This window comes from Notolepis coatsorum (assembly GCF_963971535.1).
Source record: "Notolepis coatsorum genome assembly, chromosome: 16".
In the NCBI taxonomy this organism is placed as follows: Eukaryota; Metazoa; Chordata; class Actinopteri; order Aulopiformes; family Paralepididae; genus Notolepis; species Notolepis coatsorum.
The window spans coordinates 26,203,166-26,221,021 of NC_140180.1; the positions used below are offsets into that span (position 1 = coordinate 26,203,166).

Consider the following 17,856-nt stretch of genomic DNA (forward strand, 5'->3'; position numbering starts at 1 on the left):
GGCTTAGTGATTATAATAGTGCAGTTCAGCATTCAGTAACCCATACTTTTTGTGAATGTGTTTTTGATACTACATTCTGTTGAACACACACCTCAAAACCATACCTAAGGAAAATTGGCTCAATTGCAAGAAAAGTAATAGACAGTTATGATATTACATTCTGCATAATTCGTATACAAAATATTGTGGTTCCCTGCTTTAGTCTGTTGACACATTTCTATACTAAAAATGCTTGTGTAGTCCTGTGTCATGTCATATAACTGAATTGTATAGAGACAACTCACCAAAAGTGACTATTGCACAACTGATTTGACAAAAAAAATCCACCAAGGGGGGGAAACTCACTCCTCGCCATACCTTGCCTTTTACTGAAACAACGCCACTGTAAGGTACTGTATGTTACTCTAATCGAATATATGTTTTAAGTAACCAAACTTGGCTAATTTACTTTAAAAAGCCTATATTCTTACTTCTACTTGGTCAGATTTGACCTCTACTTTGACTAGAGTTACCTTTTTTTTGGTCATAACTGGACTTAAACTCTCATAACACATACTTGTTTTGTTTATAAACATATAACTAAACCCTAAACCTTGGCTCATCAAAATGTTTGAAAAGACTAGTCTAAAACAAGGCCTAGAACTCAGTTGTTTTCTGGGGGACACTATTGGAACATACACACTTATTCTTGTGATTTTCCTTCTAACGTATAACTACTAAATACAAAAGTACAACTTTTACTTAAGTAGCAGTAACAGTACTCATGTAGAAAATTACTCAAGTTTAAGTGAGATTGAACTAGACTAATAGTTGAGTAATATAGTACTTATTCCATCTCTGTTTATATTATGATAGATTGAGCAGTTTCCAAAATTGTTCACACAATCTTTATTAGTAAAAAAAAGTACTTACATTGACACTGAACAATATGAAAACATAAATAGTCCATATGTCTTTCTTGGAAACAACAGATAAATTAACTGAGGCTGAATCAGTGGACCAGCTGAGTATGAGTAGGGTGTCATCTACTGGCAGCGCATAAGATTGCAATTTATCTAATCAATGTTGTGATAAGAGACGGCAGGGCTTATGTTAAATGATTATCAAAAACAGCAGGCATCCATGTTCACCCGTCTGTGTGATTCTAATTGTTAGGAAGTCAAAGACTACAGTGAATACAAACACCATTAATGAGAAATAATAGCTGTTTTTCCCGTTTTTACAGTTTTTCACACATTTACAGTTTTGTTGTGGAGGCAGTGGTGGAAGAAGTAGACCGTTCCTTTACTTAAGAAAACGTATACCCAGATAAATGAGTACTCTGGTAAAAGTCCTCCATTCAAATTCTACTTAAGTAAAAGTAGAGAAGTATTTGCTGTTGAATGTACTTGAGTATCTAAAGTAAAAGTATGCATTCTACATGACATGTGTGTATTCCAGTGCTTGGGAACATTCAAGCCTCGAACCATTGACCTCTAAAGGTTATGTTAAAGTGGTATGTGGTCCAGTTATGCTGCTCTGATTATATGCTCTGTGAAAGTATATCATATTCATACATTTCTGCCATGTTTTCTATGCAAAATCCTTTTCTTCAAAGTAACTAGTGATGGGTTCAAGTTAGTGGAGTAAAAAATACAATATTTCCTTTGAAATGTAGTGGAGTAAAGTTCCATAAAATGAAATTACTCTTGCAAAATACAAGTAGCTTGAAATTGTACTTACAGCAGTTACAATACTTAAATACTTAGTTACTTTCCACCACTGTGAGGAGGGTTCTTCTTGTTTCATTAATCTGTTTGGATTCTCAGATGAATTGAAAATGGGGGACCCTGATGTAAACAAGACGAAAGTCTTTCTCTGGTCTGCATCCCCTTAACAATTGTGTGTATTGAGCTGTACTGTATTGTACCCATTCTGCAATCTGTTAATAAAATGTTCAATCAATCAATCAATCAATCAATCAGGTATTGCAGACCTTGATCTTGTGAATGGCATAAGGGCTGGAGTCTCTGTGTGGCCAGATGTCTCCGTTGGGCGGGTCCCTTTCCACTTCCGCCTGGCGCTCCACCATCTCCACCGTCAGAGTGGACGTGTGCTGTGAGGTAGAATTGGCGTCTGCCATGCGGTAGAATTGTGTGAGGCGGCGGAAGGACGAGGCGTCCGAAATATCATCCTCGTACAGGTCTTCCATGAGTTCCCGGCGTTGTCGGCGAGATGCCTTCAGCTCATCGCCCAGCTCAGACACCAGATCCTTGACGTCCCTCACTATCGTGGAGCGCAGGCCAAACAGGCAGAGAAGGAATACCAGACCGGCGCAGATCCCAGAGACAAAGTACAGAGCGACTCTCTCTGGGAGACCTGGGAGGGAGGTATACACCGGTGGTCAGGAGTGAAACTAGCTTTACAGGATGCGACCAACAAGAAATGGTGTGTTCAGGGTAATGCAAGTACATACTGGTAATCATGTTGAAATTATGTGCTTCTATTTTGATTACACATAGATAGTTTGGACTTAACAAAACAAACCTACAGCAATATTGTTGACAAACATATACATGCTATGAGGTCACCCCATAGCTTCACATCTTTACCAGTCAGTGGAACATACCCAGTATTTTTTCAAAGACCTCCAGAGAGTTGGTTAAAAGCACATTTTGAGGCCTGGTGATGGGGCCAGTGTACCATCCGCCTGCAGGTGAAAAGGGGCCTGTGCTCAGAAGTGAGAGTCTGCATGCTAGAAAACCATGTATACTCTGTTCATATTCTTACCATGTGTGTAATCTGAGATCAAGAAAGGATCCGGTGTCTCGGACCCACGAACCACATCCTCCAGAAGATATCGCGGCACTGGGAAGCAAATGGCAAATGAGAGAGCCGTCCTAAGGAGAAGACATTGTTGTATGCAGCGTTTACACATTTTTCATCCAAAAGTCACGCATTAGAGACCTGAAGCACCGCCCTGCACTCCATCACAACCAGTAGCCTCCACCCCACCCTGTGTCACTCACCACACGTGAAGGACACCCGCAGGTGCTTTCTGGTACCAGCGAAGCAGGGGTCCCCAAAGGTCTGAGTGTCCGCCAACACTGAGCAGCTAGCCCTGCCGTGACACCTGCGTGACACCTTCCTCAGAGCCGACGGTGACAGGCACTCTGAGAGATAGATGTAGCTTAATGTTAAAATACTATATACCGGTATACACCATCAAGAGAGCACGGATATGCAATGGTGTATAGTGAATAGTGAAAGGTAGAATCTGTAATGCCATCAAACAGTGACTTCTAGGCAAAAGAGCCCCGCTTGGTGTTGCACTTTGTTTACATTTCTTTTTGGGATTGTGTTGGATTTTAGTAACTTATTATTTATACTGTGAATGTCTCCACACCTCTCTTGGGAGTATCTGAGGTGTGGACGGCAATAACATCCCCTCCCCTATCTCACTCAACTCCAACCCACACATCAGAACAAAACCAACAAATGTCAATAACGTGCAGTACCAAGCGGATCCCCTAGAGGTTGCAGTTTGACGGCATTACATATTCTACCTTTAAGTGAACTGGACTGTAACTGCACAATGTGCACTCGGGGGTCACTCTATTAGGCAGGGGGTGGAATCCAGTGTGGTCTTCTGCTGCTGTGGCCCGTCCACTTCAATGTTCCAAGTGTTGTGTGTTCAGAGATGCTCTTCCACATACCACTGCTGTTGTAACGTGTGCTTATTTGAGTTAACCACATCTTTTTGTCAACTTAAACCAATCTGACCATTCTCCGCTGACCTCTCTCGTTAACAAGGAGTTCTTTCCCACAGAACTTCCGCTGACTGGATGTTTTTGGTTTTTCGTACACATTCTCTGTAAACTTCAGAGATTGTTGTGTGAAAATCCCAGGAGATCAGCAGTTTCTGAGATAAACCACTTTGCTTGGCTCCAACAAACGTTCCACGGTCAAAGTCACCTAGAATCTCATTTCTTCCCCTTTCTGATGTTCCGTCTCAACAACAACTGAACATCTTGACCATGTCTGCATGGTTTTATGCATTGAGTCACATGCTTGGCTGATTTCTTTTTAATAATTCTTTTCTTTTTTCTTTTTTCCCGGCCCTTTTTTGAGGGGTAATTTCAGGTAATTAACATTACATATCTCTTGTTGTGGAATTAACACAACATTATGCATACTTTTGACAATAAATAAAATCAGAATCTGTTCTTACTTGCTTGCCTGGGTAAATAAAGGTTAAATAAATGTAAAAAAAATAAAGAAAATTAATCGATACCGATATTTTCCGATATCACATTTTAATGCCAATATCGGACGATAATATCGGACATCCCTACTACTCCCTGTCCACAAGCAATTCCCAGATGTTATTAAATTGTGAGACTTCGATGTGATCCACGGTTGAGATTGTTTCCTGTGATATGTAATTTGAGAGAAGGCCCAACCATTGCCCAGTATTCAAATTTTTTCTTGTCTTCCAGTTTAAGAGGATAGTTTTCTTGGCAACAGCTATAGGGAAACGAGCAGGGTTTGGTGTTCTGGACTAATAAATTGATTGGCTGATGCTTGGCTGATTTAACCTGCAGGTATACAAATGCACCCAATGAAGTGGCTACTCGGTGTATATATTATTTAGCAATGCATCAATGTATGTTGTGTTTTTTTTTTATAACAGATAAGACACAGATACTATTCACGTCTTTTGTCCCAGTATTTGACCACTAGATGGTGCTCAAGTTTCAGACCCATGTCAGTCTGTAGCCGTGTGTCCTGAGGGCAGTTGGGGCTTCCATGGAGTAGGTGTCCAAACGTGGCAGAGTAGATGGCCAGGACGGTGTTATTCTTACACATCAGCCTTAGACGCTCATTTTCACACACCAACCTGTTACGGTGGTGCTCTGAGGAAGAAAAAAAAATATATAATACACACAAGGACACATGCATGCAGGAAATTATTAATCAAATATAATGTAAGCTGTCGGATGTGGAAAAGTTGTTATAAATTACCAGGTGTGGTAATATTGCCTTGGAATTTCATAATTAATATGTGTGAATAAATTGGAGAACCATAAATATAAAGCCAGATGTACCTTTCAATAGCAGAGTGGACTAAGTGGCGAAACAGTCTCAACTGTCAGTTGAGACAGCTGCATCAGATAACAGCTGCAACAGTCATTTCAACCCCCACTCAAGCAATGACTAAATTAAGAGAACAAACAACACCTTCTCGAACTGACTATATGTAAATGCTGATCAGAGAAAGCTGGGTTGACCACAAGGCAGACCAGTTTAGACTTGTTGAAGCATGAACACTAACTCACAGACAAAGTAATCTATTAATCAACTGTTTAGTATCAAAAGGTATAATATGATGTCTGGTATCAGTCTTAGAAAGCACTGACTGTACTTGGATGATATTAGACATCTATAGCCATATAGAAGGAATGTTAAAGTTATATATTATTCATTTAAGAGGAGATTTCTGTAGGGACAGACCCAATCAGGAAGACACTGACGGGGGCCACTAGCGTCCCCCTCTGGGTATTGAGTCAAGATCCACACGGGAGATCAAAGGGGGGGGCAGCCAGCCTCCCCCCAGAGAAACCCAGAGGGAGGGGCTGCCAGCGCCCACAGGACACCCCCCACAAGAAGACGCTAGGATTGGACCAGCCATATGTATTATTGGCTAGAAATGATAGTATATAGGGCCCTACACAGGGTTATTCAGGGGCTCTCGGACCCAACCAGGGGTCTGGGGGCTCCCCCACCGCTTCGAAACCACCCAGAAACAACCGTGAGCTGATGCATTGTACGTGAGTAAAATCATGGGAAACACCAAATGGTTGTTTATAGATTAGAGTAATGTTGTACAGATCCCTGATCTGTAAACCAGATTTACTCATGTATAATGTGTACAGTAAACCATGTATGTTCAAATTATGTTAACCAAGTGACTGTTTGAGGTGCAGTATTTAGGTTTGGGATGCAAACCTGATTGTGATATTTCTGTACAACAGACAGCTGTTAAATATTCTCTGATCATCTGTTGTATGTAGAAGTCAACCTTCTATTCACCTTGAACTCCTGGCTCTGATCAAATAAATCAGCTGAGTTGAACTACAATTCTGGTTTGTCTGGCGTACACGTTTTATTCTTCATCTGCATTAAGCCAGATGTGGGGACCAACCATTCTATCAAGTATGAATCTTTCCTCCTCCTTTCAGACAATCAATCTCATTGTATTGTGCTACAATAACCTCTAATTATTGTATAAGGTCTGTGGGATTTTACTACAGAAATGGTGCCGTGTTGCCCTACCCCTTTGTGTCTCCCCCTGAAAAGGTGCGGTAGGGTCTTGTTATATGTATCATATCTGGACCGTGCGGTGTGTTGGGGACACGGGGCAAAAGAGCTGGGGTGTTGCTGCGTTTGAAGTAATTAACGATGTGCTTGTTGTCTGAATGGAGGAGGGAGGGATGGAGGTTGGTTGTGTACGCCACTGTTTGGGGCCCGCGGTGAATATGGCGTCTGCATGCAGGGTTGGGGGTTGCGGTGGGAACAACTGGAGCGGTAAATGCAATATTATTAAAAACAGACTGCTTTGTTTTGTCAGCCAGGACAACAAAGAACTGCTTTATACTGAAAACAGACTATATCAACAACAACAATATTTTAGCTTGTGTGTCCGGAGGTATGACGATCGCGCTTGTTGTGCAGTGAACATGCAAACGTAGGCTTTTTGTGTTTGTGTGTTCATTCAGACACAGGAGGCCGGTCTCGGCCCAGCGGGCCACGGGGGTTAGTTAACTCGTATGGAATGTACGTTATGAACTATACGGGGGAGTTGCACCAGGAAGGGTGGTGGCGCACAGACTATCTGGTCATGTTGTGGGAGCTAGCGTCGCATGACGGCAGGTAAAAGGCTTTTCTTGCTAGGAAGCACGGTTATTCTGTTGTATACGACAGGGGCGCGTTCTGAGTATATAATTGCCCTAAAATTATTCTCAGGAAGAGGGCGCAGGTAAGACGAGGAGATTTGACTGTTCTGAAATGGAAGGGGAGCTGGGTCCAAGGTGCATTGTGTCCCTGCTTGTAGTCACAGATAGCGGGACGGGGACCGTGAGTGACGGGTCAGTATGGGCATAATTGCGTCGGGCTAAGGGTTCTGTTACTATTTCAGAACATACGAGTCAAGTATGGTGAAAGGTTGTTGACCCTGGCATGATCAGCGCAGGGGTCTGTGCGATTGCAGGATTAAAACGTAGTAGTTAATGGAGATGTAGGGTGCCGGCGTGTTCAGGGTGCGTAGTACGTTCTCTTGAGCGAAACCGGCCTGTTGATTAATTACGTTCGCTGTGATACAAAAACGATTCGGTCGAACTGACTGATAAGTACTTAATGGTTTTGTTATGATATTTTAATGACCAACGGACATATTATGTTTGAGGCGAGTCCCTGCTGTTGGTTGGAGCTGGCTAGCTCTGTGGAAAAGTCCGCGGTGAAGCTGGGGACGTTACGATGGCGTTATGAGAGAATTGATTAAACACTGTGGCGGCGATTACAAGTAAGAGGCGGTTGAGACGCAAGGTGGCAAAATTGTGGCCGTTTTGAGGGTTATTATTAATGCGGTAACGTGGTAAATGATATTGAGGATTCGCTGCTTGGTGACGTCATGGTGTTGTGGAGAGTATGTAACGTTCGCGGTGCTATGGAGTGAGGCGGAGAAGGTAGGAGAAAGGGTTCGTGTTGAACTATGTGTGCGGCGTTGGTTGGTGTGGATGTTTTAAAAATTGTTTTCTATTGGAGTGGTTGGCTATTTGAAGCTTGTGTGAATTGTTTATGCTTTGGATGGTACTGAGCGAATTGCGTGGATGAACGGATCTTGAAAAGCACGGCTCCCGTGAGGGCCTTGAACGTCGCATTAGAGCTGGCTAAGACTAGTTAGCTTGCATGCCGTTGTTTTGTGGCGTTTGGGGGCGGCAGATTTCACGTTTCGAGTTTTGAGAATGATGTTGGGGAAGGGGTAGAGAAGCGTGATAGATGTCGTGGCAGATTATGGATATCGGGGCATGTTATTATGTTGTCGTGGCAGACCTTGGTTGTCATAGCAACGTTAACAGCCGCTTCGGTTGCCACTGCGCATGCGCGGTACAACGTGGATGGGGTCTCGTGCATTCGGAATAGTTCGCTCAGAGGATAGAAACGGGTAAGAGGATTTTCTGCATTATGTAATATGGCGGTGTTTGTATATGTGTGCATTGTATTTTTGTGTAAGCAGGGGAAGGGATGTAACATGTATAGTGGTTAGGTTAGGGGTGATGGTACAGCTCAATACACACAATTGTTAAGGGGATGCAGACCCAAGGAAGACTTTTGTCTTGTTTACATCAGGGTCCCCCATTTTCAATTCATCAGATAGTCAGTCACCCGTGTTAGGATACATCATAACTTTTATTGCATACATGATATAAACGGTAGTTTGAGAGTAGTTATAGGAAAATGGCTCTACACTAAAGTTACACAATGCTTGCAGTAAAATCAATTTATCACATGTGTATGAAGAAAGGAGCATTTAGGGCTAACCACTACAAAAGTTATGCTGAAATGGAGGATGCCTACATGTATGATAATTAGAGTTGATGGACATTTCCAGTTTTTTAAATTTGTGTAACGTGTACAATGGTAAGCTTGAGGATAATAATGTTGTGTTTTATGTAGCTTGATGTAAGACACTTGATATAGCTTTAATGACACCATTGATTTAAATAGGGTAATGTTTATATTAGTTGCTAAATGTTTTATAGTGAAATTTGATACAAGCCCGGTTGTGGAGCAGGATAATTTACTGATGCTTGTTATGCCTTGCACTATATAGTATTGTATATTAGTACACTGCACAGTATTGTATATTGTATGGTAACTACGTTTGGTTTATATGCTATTTTGATGACTGTATGATGGTGTACTACGTTTAGACTCTAGGGGACAGCTGCCCCTGGGGAATGAAAAGTGTGATTAACCGTTTAATGTTTACAGATGAAGGGTTGTATTACCCAGGGGGGTAGGAATCCTTTTGAGGCGGGCCAATAGGCCCAGAAGGGGGGTCAGGATGTACAGCTGTTGTTTACAATGGCTGTTTGTTCTTTTATGACAGGATGACGTGAGATTAGATGCAACAGGAGAGAGAGGTGAAGATGCAGGAGACAGTTGTAGAGTGAGAGAACAGTTGGCAGTTATTTTTATGACAGGGGAAATGTTGAGACAGGAAGCGAGCTAATACAGGACACAGCTGGGTTAAGTGAGTGAAACAATCAAGAAAGTGGCATTCATTTGGGGTTATGACTTATGAGAGTTAACTGGTTGATAAGGGAATAATTTGAAACTGTCTGTGCACTGGACGGCAGGGATGGTTCTAAATTTAGGATGGGTCCAGTCCATCTTTGAAGTAAGGGTAGGAGTGTAGAAATTAAGTGTGAATTGTATTAGCCAGGGATGAGTGTAGCCGGATGAGAGAGTAGAAGAGATGAGCGCAGGGGCACTAACCCATTGTCGGTCTGTGGTTGATTAACGAGTGTATGAGAGAAATGTATGTTTAATATGAATGATTACTGGAGCTCGTAATTTTGGTTGAGCTGGTACAGATGGTATTTTTTATTTGAGTTTAATTTTTGTATGTATGTGTGAGATTGAGATGTCCTTTAGTGAATGATTGAGCGGGGGATGGGGGCAAAGAGGGCTTTGTCTACCCATTCACACACAGGCACACACACACACACCCATTCACATTCACACACACACACACACACACACACACCCATTCACATTCACACACACACACACACACACACACACAGACACACACACACACACACACACACGCACACACACAGACACACACACACGCACACAGACACACACAGACACACATTCACACAATTTGGTCACACATGCATGAAGGTGAGACTAGTCTTAAAAATAACAAAATGTGTTTAGGTAAGGAGTGTATCGAACCACTTGGGTTATACCATTATCATTTGTTTCATATCATTTGTTTTACTGCATTTGATTTGATTTCTGTTGAATGTTTTGTAGGGATGAGGTATTGAATTTAAATTTTTGGATTTCTTTTCTATTTTTATCTATGATTGTGTGGCCTGAATGGGTGTGAATGGAGCCTGTAGAGGGTGACTGTGCTGGCTTGAAAGGTTTTAAATTTCTTTTCTTTTCTTTTTTAATAACCGTTGAGGTGGTCTACATGCGACATCTGTTGGAATGTTTTTTTGATTATTTGCGTTTTGTTTGTTGTTTCTCTGTCATGATCTGAGGAGAGGACTGTTGGAGCGTGGGATGCATTGGGGCAGATCGATGGCAGTTAAGTAGTCCCATTACGTTTTGCATAATGATTAAACATTTGGTGTCTCTTGAGAAATATTTGACATATTGTATAAGGAAAATTTGTTCTGTGTTTTTGTTCCCTTGCAGTTCAGTCGGAGAGGGAGGATGGACCGTCACAAGGGGGGGATCATGGGGAAAATGTGTAGGAATACATTTCATTAGATTATGACACGATGGTGTGACCCGTTCAGTCAGTTCCTGTGGGAGATTGTTGGATTATGAAGAGAGGTCGCTTGGGACTCTACCCCTCCTTCAATATAAGCCCCGAATACAAAGGCCGGAGGTTGAGACATACCTCCAGACTGACGGAGTCGTTCGTCTGTAGATCCATGGAAATACAGTCATGGGACAGAATGACGAGGTCCAGGCCTAAAAACAGTGGCTTCAGCTGAGGCTGGCCGACATGGGGTGAAGGGGGGGGGGGCGAAAACGGTCGGAGACTGTGCAACCAAAGCGTTGAACAAGGGCCTCTGTGTGATTGATTGGTGTGTTGGACGGGAAGTGACTGAACGGTAATGACTGATATAGATTATGACACAACGCAAGAGTACTAAACTAAACACATACACATAGTTAGAGTAAAGAGTAAGGTGTAGGTTATGGCCGACGTGGTGGACATTTTTTTTCCCTTGCGTGATGCTCCTCCCTCCCTGTCCGTCTGTGCGCAAAGCGGGTAAGGTTTATGTCCATAGGGATGTTCATAAAAGGGGGGAGAGGTGAGAAGACCAACTGGGTTGATTATGCAAAATGTGATTGGGCTGACTTGGAAAAAGAATTAACAGGAGAGGAGAAGCAAAATGTATGAAAGAATGAAGAATAATCTCTGTGTCTCCACAGATCATGTCAACGGATACCATAATTTAAAAAAAAAAAATTGTGTTTTACTTTAATATGTAATGTTTAGATTACATTGTTTTAATTGTTTTCAACAAATAAGCCTCTGGCTGTGAGCCCAGAGGAACAGAGCCTGATGATAGTAGGTGGTAAACACTGTTTCATTAAAGGCAGAATAGTTTAATTGGGGATCTGGATGAAGGGGTCACCAGGATTCCCCGGGAGGGGGCCATAGTCAGGGGAATGTGGGGGAGAAAAGAAGAAGACAAGAAGAAACTAATTGATGATATGTACCAAAGAATAATGAAAAAGAAAAATTATGAGAAAAAAGAAAAATGTGAGAAAATTTTGAAAAAATGATTTTTATTATTATATTGTATGGTTAGTATGTATAGAAAATCAAGTCAATATACAGTATGTGACAATGAGAATTGTCAAAGTGGGGAAATGTGGTAATATTGCCTTGGAATTTCATAATTAATATGTGTGAATAAATTGGAGAACCATAAATATAAAGCCAGATGTACCTTTCAATAGCAGAGTGGACTAAGTGGCGAAACAGTCTCAACTGTCAGTTGAGACAGCTGCATCAGATAACAGCTGCAACAGTCATTTCAACCCCCACTCAAGCAATGACTAAATTAAGAGAACAAACAACACCTTCTCGAACTGACTATATGTAAATGCTGATCAGAGAAAGCTGGGTTGACCACAAGGCAGACCAGTTTAGACTTGTTGAAGCATGAACACTAACTCACAGACAAAGTAATCTATTAATCAACTGTTTAGTATCAAAAGGTATAATATGATGTCTGGTATCAGTCTTAGAAAGCACTGACTGTACTTGGATGATATTAGACATCTATAGCCATATAGAAGGAATGTTAAAGTTATATATTATTCATTTAAGAGGAGATTTCTGTAGGGACAGACCCAATCAGGAAGACACTGACGGGGGCCACTAGCGTCCCCCTCTGGGTATTGAGTCAAGATCCACACGGGAGATCAAAGGGGGGGGCAGCCAGCCTCCCCCCAGAGAAACCCAGAGGGAGGGGCTGCCAGCGCCCACAGGACACCCCCCACAAGAAGACGCTAGGATTGGACCAGCCATATGTATTATTGGCTAGAAATGATAGTATATAGGGCCCTACACAGGGTTATTCAGGGGCTCTCGGACCCAACCAGGGGTCTGGGGGCTCCCCCACCGCTTCGAAACCACCCAGAAACAACCGTGAGCTGATGCATTGTACGTGAGTAAAATCATGGGAAACACCAAATGGTTGTTTATAGATTAGAGTAATGTTGTACAGATCCCTGATCTGTAAACCAGATTTACTCATGTATAATGTGTACAGTAAACCATGTATGTTCAAATTATGTTAACCAAGTGACTGTTTGAGGTGCAGTATTTAGGTTTGGGATGCAAACCTGATTGTGATATTTCTGTACAACAGACAGCTGTTAAATATTCTCTGATCATCTGTTGTATGTAGAAGTCAACCTTCTATTCACCTTGAACTCCTGGCTCTGATCAAATAAATCAGCTGAGTTGAACTACAATTCTGGTTTGTCTGGCGTACACGTTTTATTCTTCATCTGCATTAAGCCAGATGTGGGGACCAACCATTCTATCAAGTATGAATCTTTCCTCCTCCTTTCAGACAATCAATCTCATTGTATTGTGCTACAATAACCTCTAATTATTGTATAAGGTCTGTGGGATTTTACTACACAGGCTAAGTTGGGGAAATCACTTCCATCATATAGATCCCCCACATACTGTTTTATGTGTTGTGTTTTTAAGGATCCCCATTACAGTAAGTGTGCCTCTAGTCTTCCTGGGGCCTGAACATAGAAATACAATACAGTACAGTAAAATGCATACATGTATGTAAAATATATATGTGTATATATAATATACACACACACATATGTTATGTACGTATGCATTTTAGACACTCATTTGTGTGTGTGTATGTGTAAGTATATATGTATGTATAAATGTATGTATATATATATATACACATGCATACATACAATACATACAGTACATATACACTTACAGACACACACACACATCAAAGAAAAATAATCAACCTACACAAATGAGAAAAGTAAAAAATGTGATAATGACAGACTTGTCAGTACAAACTAAACACAAACAAAGTAAATACCAACAACCCGTCCAGCCTGGCTCAACAGACAGATAATGAATGAGGATTATGTGTTCTACCTGGGCGGCACTTGTAGGAAACTAGGAGGTATTTGCTGGTGAGTGGGCAGGGGTCTTGTCCAAACACAGGACTAATGACTGGGATGTGACAGGAGCGGCGATCCTGACATTCTGACACCACTTTCTGCGAGGCAAGAAAGCATGAAGGATAATCCTGGCACTGCTTTGAATATTTTCATCTACCATGAGACCCCATGATTTGATTTGATGGGTGCGAGTTAGATAACATTATTTTGTTTATTTTCTTGTTGAAATTCAGACACAAACCAAGTTATTCACTATATTCCTGACTTTATTGAGTATATTACATATCATTTAGTTTTTTATTGCCCTTTGTATACCGCTTTGAGGAGGGCTTTATTTGAGAAAATTCAAATTGTAAATCCGGATTTGTTTTGGCAGTCTGAGAGTTGTATGTTGAGTTTTTTTTTGTGGAGGACATCTTCAGTTTTGCAGGATTTTTGGAGAAAGCATGGCACTTGAGACAAAACACACTATATCCTATATAATTGTATTTGAATTCCTCTTGTTTCTTTGTTTACATACATTGCGTACAGCTTGTGTTATATTACGTTTTATTGTATTTTCTTGTATTTTCTTTTTCTTGTAGCCATCTTGGTCTATATGTCATTTGTCAAGTAATTGGTCAAGTATATTATACTTATTGTTATGTGTCTTGTAAGCCCATATGGGCTGGGCATACACCTGTATGTAAGACACGAAAATAAAAAACATCAAATCAAATCAAACTTGAACTTTATATTACTTTGTATTTTTCCATTTGAGAGAACTTTATACTTTATTCCACTGCACAAGAAATATCATACTTTTTACTTACTTTACATTTATATGAAGCGTTGAAATACAAACAATGTCACTCAATATGTACTTTTCCTTTGATTGAGTATATTCCGTACCAAATACTTCAATACTTTTGACTTTATCATGGAATTCCTACTTCAGTAAAGGGTTTGTATACTGTACTTCCTCCACCACTGGCCTTGAGTACCTCGATAGCAACAGGGGAAGTACATTCAGTGTCCTCCTCCTCCTTGACAGTCGTGTTTGTCTCAGCAGAGGGACATAAGTGCTGGTTCGGGACACGCCGTCCGTAGAATGCTGATTGGACGGCTACAGAGGTCCTGGAGGGACATTTGATGGTGAGGGTGTCTCCCTCACATGCATGGGCAGTGTGGTTCTTCAGGATTGTATGAAGGTACTCTAAAACACAAGAGAGCACAACCATCCTCCCGTGATCCAGCTGCATATACAATTATACAGTATATCCTTTGTATAATCGAGTACCTCGGACAAAGAACCATATAAGTCCATTTGAGTGTTGTGTTCATTCATAGTTAAAGATTTTAAAACTACAAATACAAATACATGGGGGCGACAGAGGCTCAGGAGGTAGAGCTGTATGACTTTCTTCTTCTTCAGTTCTTCAGTGCAAGGGTTCAATTGAGGATGTCTATTTTTAAAAGCTCTGATATGGGAATTGTTTAGGGTTTTAACAATAAAATACATTTTGAAAGAATGGGGGAAACAATAGCTGTAAAATATGAGAAATGTGCATTGTGCAGTGGTAATAGTCTCATTGATGCCAAACCCACTGCTATATAGTCCCATTGAAAAGTGAACAATATGGTAGCCTACTGGTCAAACCCACCCTGTTATCTAATCTTAGTGGGGAGTGGTTTGATACAGTATGTCCTTTATCTCATGGTATGATATAGACCTACCCACTCAGGTACTGAATCATACTGGAATCACACCACAAGCTATATTCAACTACCAATAACTAAAGAACGGAACATGCTAGAAACTCACTTTTTTCTGATGAAAGTAGAGATCCTAATCTGTCTTTTGAGATATTTCATGTGTTCATAGTCATATCACAGAATATTGTGTGGGTTTTGAAAGATTAGTCAGAATGCGCAAAAACCCTGGCATTGGCTGCAGACTGTTCTATAGAAACTCTGGCAGTCAATGTATTAAAGAAATATGAACATGACGACAGTCATAGGGTTTTTTATATTTTAACCTAATTACTAGGCTATTATCATGTCTGGTGACTTGTTAACGAAACAGAAGATGATTGGTTGACTCACACTTTATTAATAAAGCATTCAAAAAGTAATGGCAATAGATACAGTTCAACTTATTACTAGATACATTTTCCACACCCTGCTACCCAACCCTGGTTGCCAATGGGTGGTGTCCCAAGCACTGGGTGCAGTTCTCCACGGCAACATTTTGACTCTGACCACATGCATGCAAACACATGGGGAGACAAGGGAATACAGACAGGGAGGTACAGTAAGTCTGCCCTCCCATTGTGCTCTCTATCCCTGGCCCCTGCGCGTGTCTTCCTTTCCTATTCTGCTCTGTGCACCTCAGTGGCAGCTCCAGGGAGCAACAGGGAGGCAGTACCAGCCACTCACTGACAATGAACTATTATTAGGCGCCAAACACAGATGCAGATCTCTGTCAAGGTCAGACAGAGGGAGCCCGCTGCAGTGTTGACGATAGAAGTTCCGTGGACAAAGGCTGCCCTAGTCAACCCGGCAGGGATTGTCTGTCTGTCTGTCTGTCATTCCATTTATTTTCGCCTGCTATCCCACCGCCATGGACAGCGATGAAAAGTTTCTACTTTAAAGTATCTACTTCATGAATAAATATCACTTGTATTTTATTTATTACTTTGAAAATACAACACACCTGTACACTTTGACAGATTGGCTAAATAAGGGCGCTTGTTTGTGTGGAAATAACATTCTGATCCCATTCTGATCTGGGTGATTTTTAAGGACCAAAGAGGGGGACAGATTCAACAGCCTCACCCTGACTCCGCGGCCTCTATGAGCTGCTCCAGCTGTTTATAACACAGGATGTGCAGAAGATGAATTAAGGAAGGTTCAATGTTTTTCAGGAGCTTCCTTTAGCTAGCACTGAATGGGACAGACCAGAGTTCAGAATTCCCCTTACTTAAGCAATTACGAATGTCAAAACACACTCACCAGAGAAATCGGGAGCAGACCGAGCAGTGTGTCTGTCCAGAGCCAGAAGGAGAGCCAGGAAACAGCAAGATCTCCAGAAACTCCATGGAATCAGCATCGTGCAAATCCTGCATAACGTACCAGAGACTTGTTTTGCTATATACTGACTGAATGAGCGAGCGGTCAGTGGGTCAATGATGCTATTGTTTTTACTGAAGAATAGCCACCACCCCCCTACACACACAAACACACACACACCCGACCATAAAAGATCACACAGCTTTGTGTTGAATGAATGAATGAAGTTTGTGTTGCTTAGGCTGTGCGTGTGTGTGTGTGTGTGTGTGTGTGTGTGTGTGTGTGTGTGTGTGTGTGTGTGTGTGTGTGTGTGTGTGTGTGTGTGTGTGTGTGTGTGTGTGTGTGTGTGTGTGTGTGTGTGTGTGTGTGTGTGTGTGTGTGTGTGTGTGTGTGTGTGTGTGTGTGTGCGCACACACGTGCATATGGGTGCATATATGGACGTGCATGTGCATTATGTGTGGCATATCCAAGAGTAACCCAAAAGTCAGCCATATAAAACTGTGGGGATTCTGGATACTTGCGATGCGGGTTCACTTGCGTGTTTTGGTTGCTCTCTGAGATAACATCTTCACCTTAACGTGTGTGTACTGGCAAAAATCAAGACACTAACACCCTTCTCTGTGGACCAATGGTCAACAAGTAAAGGGCTCTGTTTGTGGAGATAAGGAGCCATTTTTCCAGGGGTAACTTCCAGCTTCTGCGTCCAGCTGTCCAATGGAGATATGGGTCATCTATCTCCACGAGATGGACCTTTCCTGTTTCCTTCCTGTGGAAACGGAAGAGAAAGGCCAGTGGCAAGTCACACGTTTCAGGTGGCGTTGTTCCAGTAACACTCAGAAGGTCTTCCTTTTAGACTATCCTCACAGTGTAGCCTATAATGTACCTTAGAACGGGGGGAAATGCAGATAGGAGAAAGACCTATGGCTCTGACCAGTACTAAACTTCTAAAATACTGCTGTGCTGAAGCACTTCATTTTTTACCCCTTTCTTACCAACCGTATTGTGTAAACATCTAAAATACTGGGTTGATATGTCTATTTTATGTGTATCTGACAATTTCATGATTTTATGTCTATTTTGTGTATCAGTGACAATCAAACTATAAACAAAGAGGCCTAAGATGTTAGATCCTAATATGAAAGATTATGTGATTTAATGTTCTATGCCTTATCTTCACTTTGTCAAATTGCTGCAGTCTGACTGCTGACACAAATATGTATGTTGAATGGAAATCATATTTTATGACGCTTTGTAAAAATTTCAATTTCAATTTCATAATATTCCATGGCACACTTGATGTTGCTTCCAAACAGAAAAGAA

At 41.4% G+C, this 17,856-nt stretch overlaps 1 protein-coding gene across 1 annotated transcript; it reads right to left on the reverse strand.

The window, feature by feature from the left end:
- Positions 1-1,960: 1,960 nt before the first annotated feature.
- On the reverse strand, positions 1,961-16,576 carry LOC311242937 (protein eva-1 homolog C; the record flags this gene model as incomplete). The annotated part of the gene is made up of 8 exons (XM_084332001.1): positions 1,961-2,358; positions 2,609-2,689; positions 2,770-2,847; positions 3,009-3,152; positions 4,743-4,895; positions 13,460-13,583; positions 14,469-14,680; positions 16,480-16,576. 8 exons carry the CDS (start codon positions 16,574-16,576, stop codon positions 1,961-1,963), a joined length of 1,287 nt encoding a protein of 428 aa, XP_084188127.1.
- Positions 16,577-17,856: the final 1,280 nt, after the last annotated feature.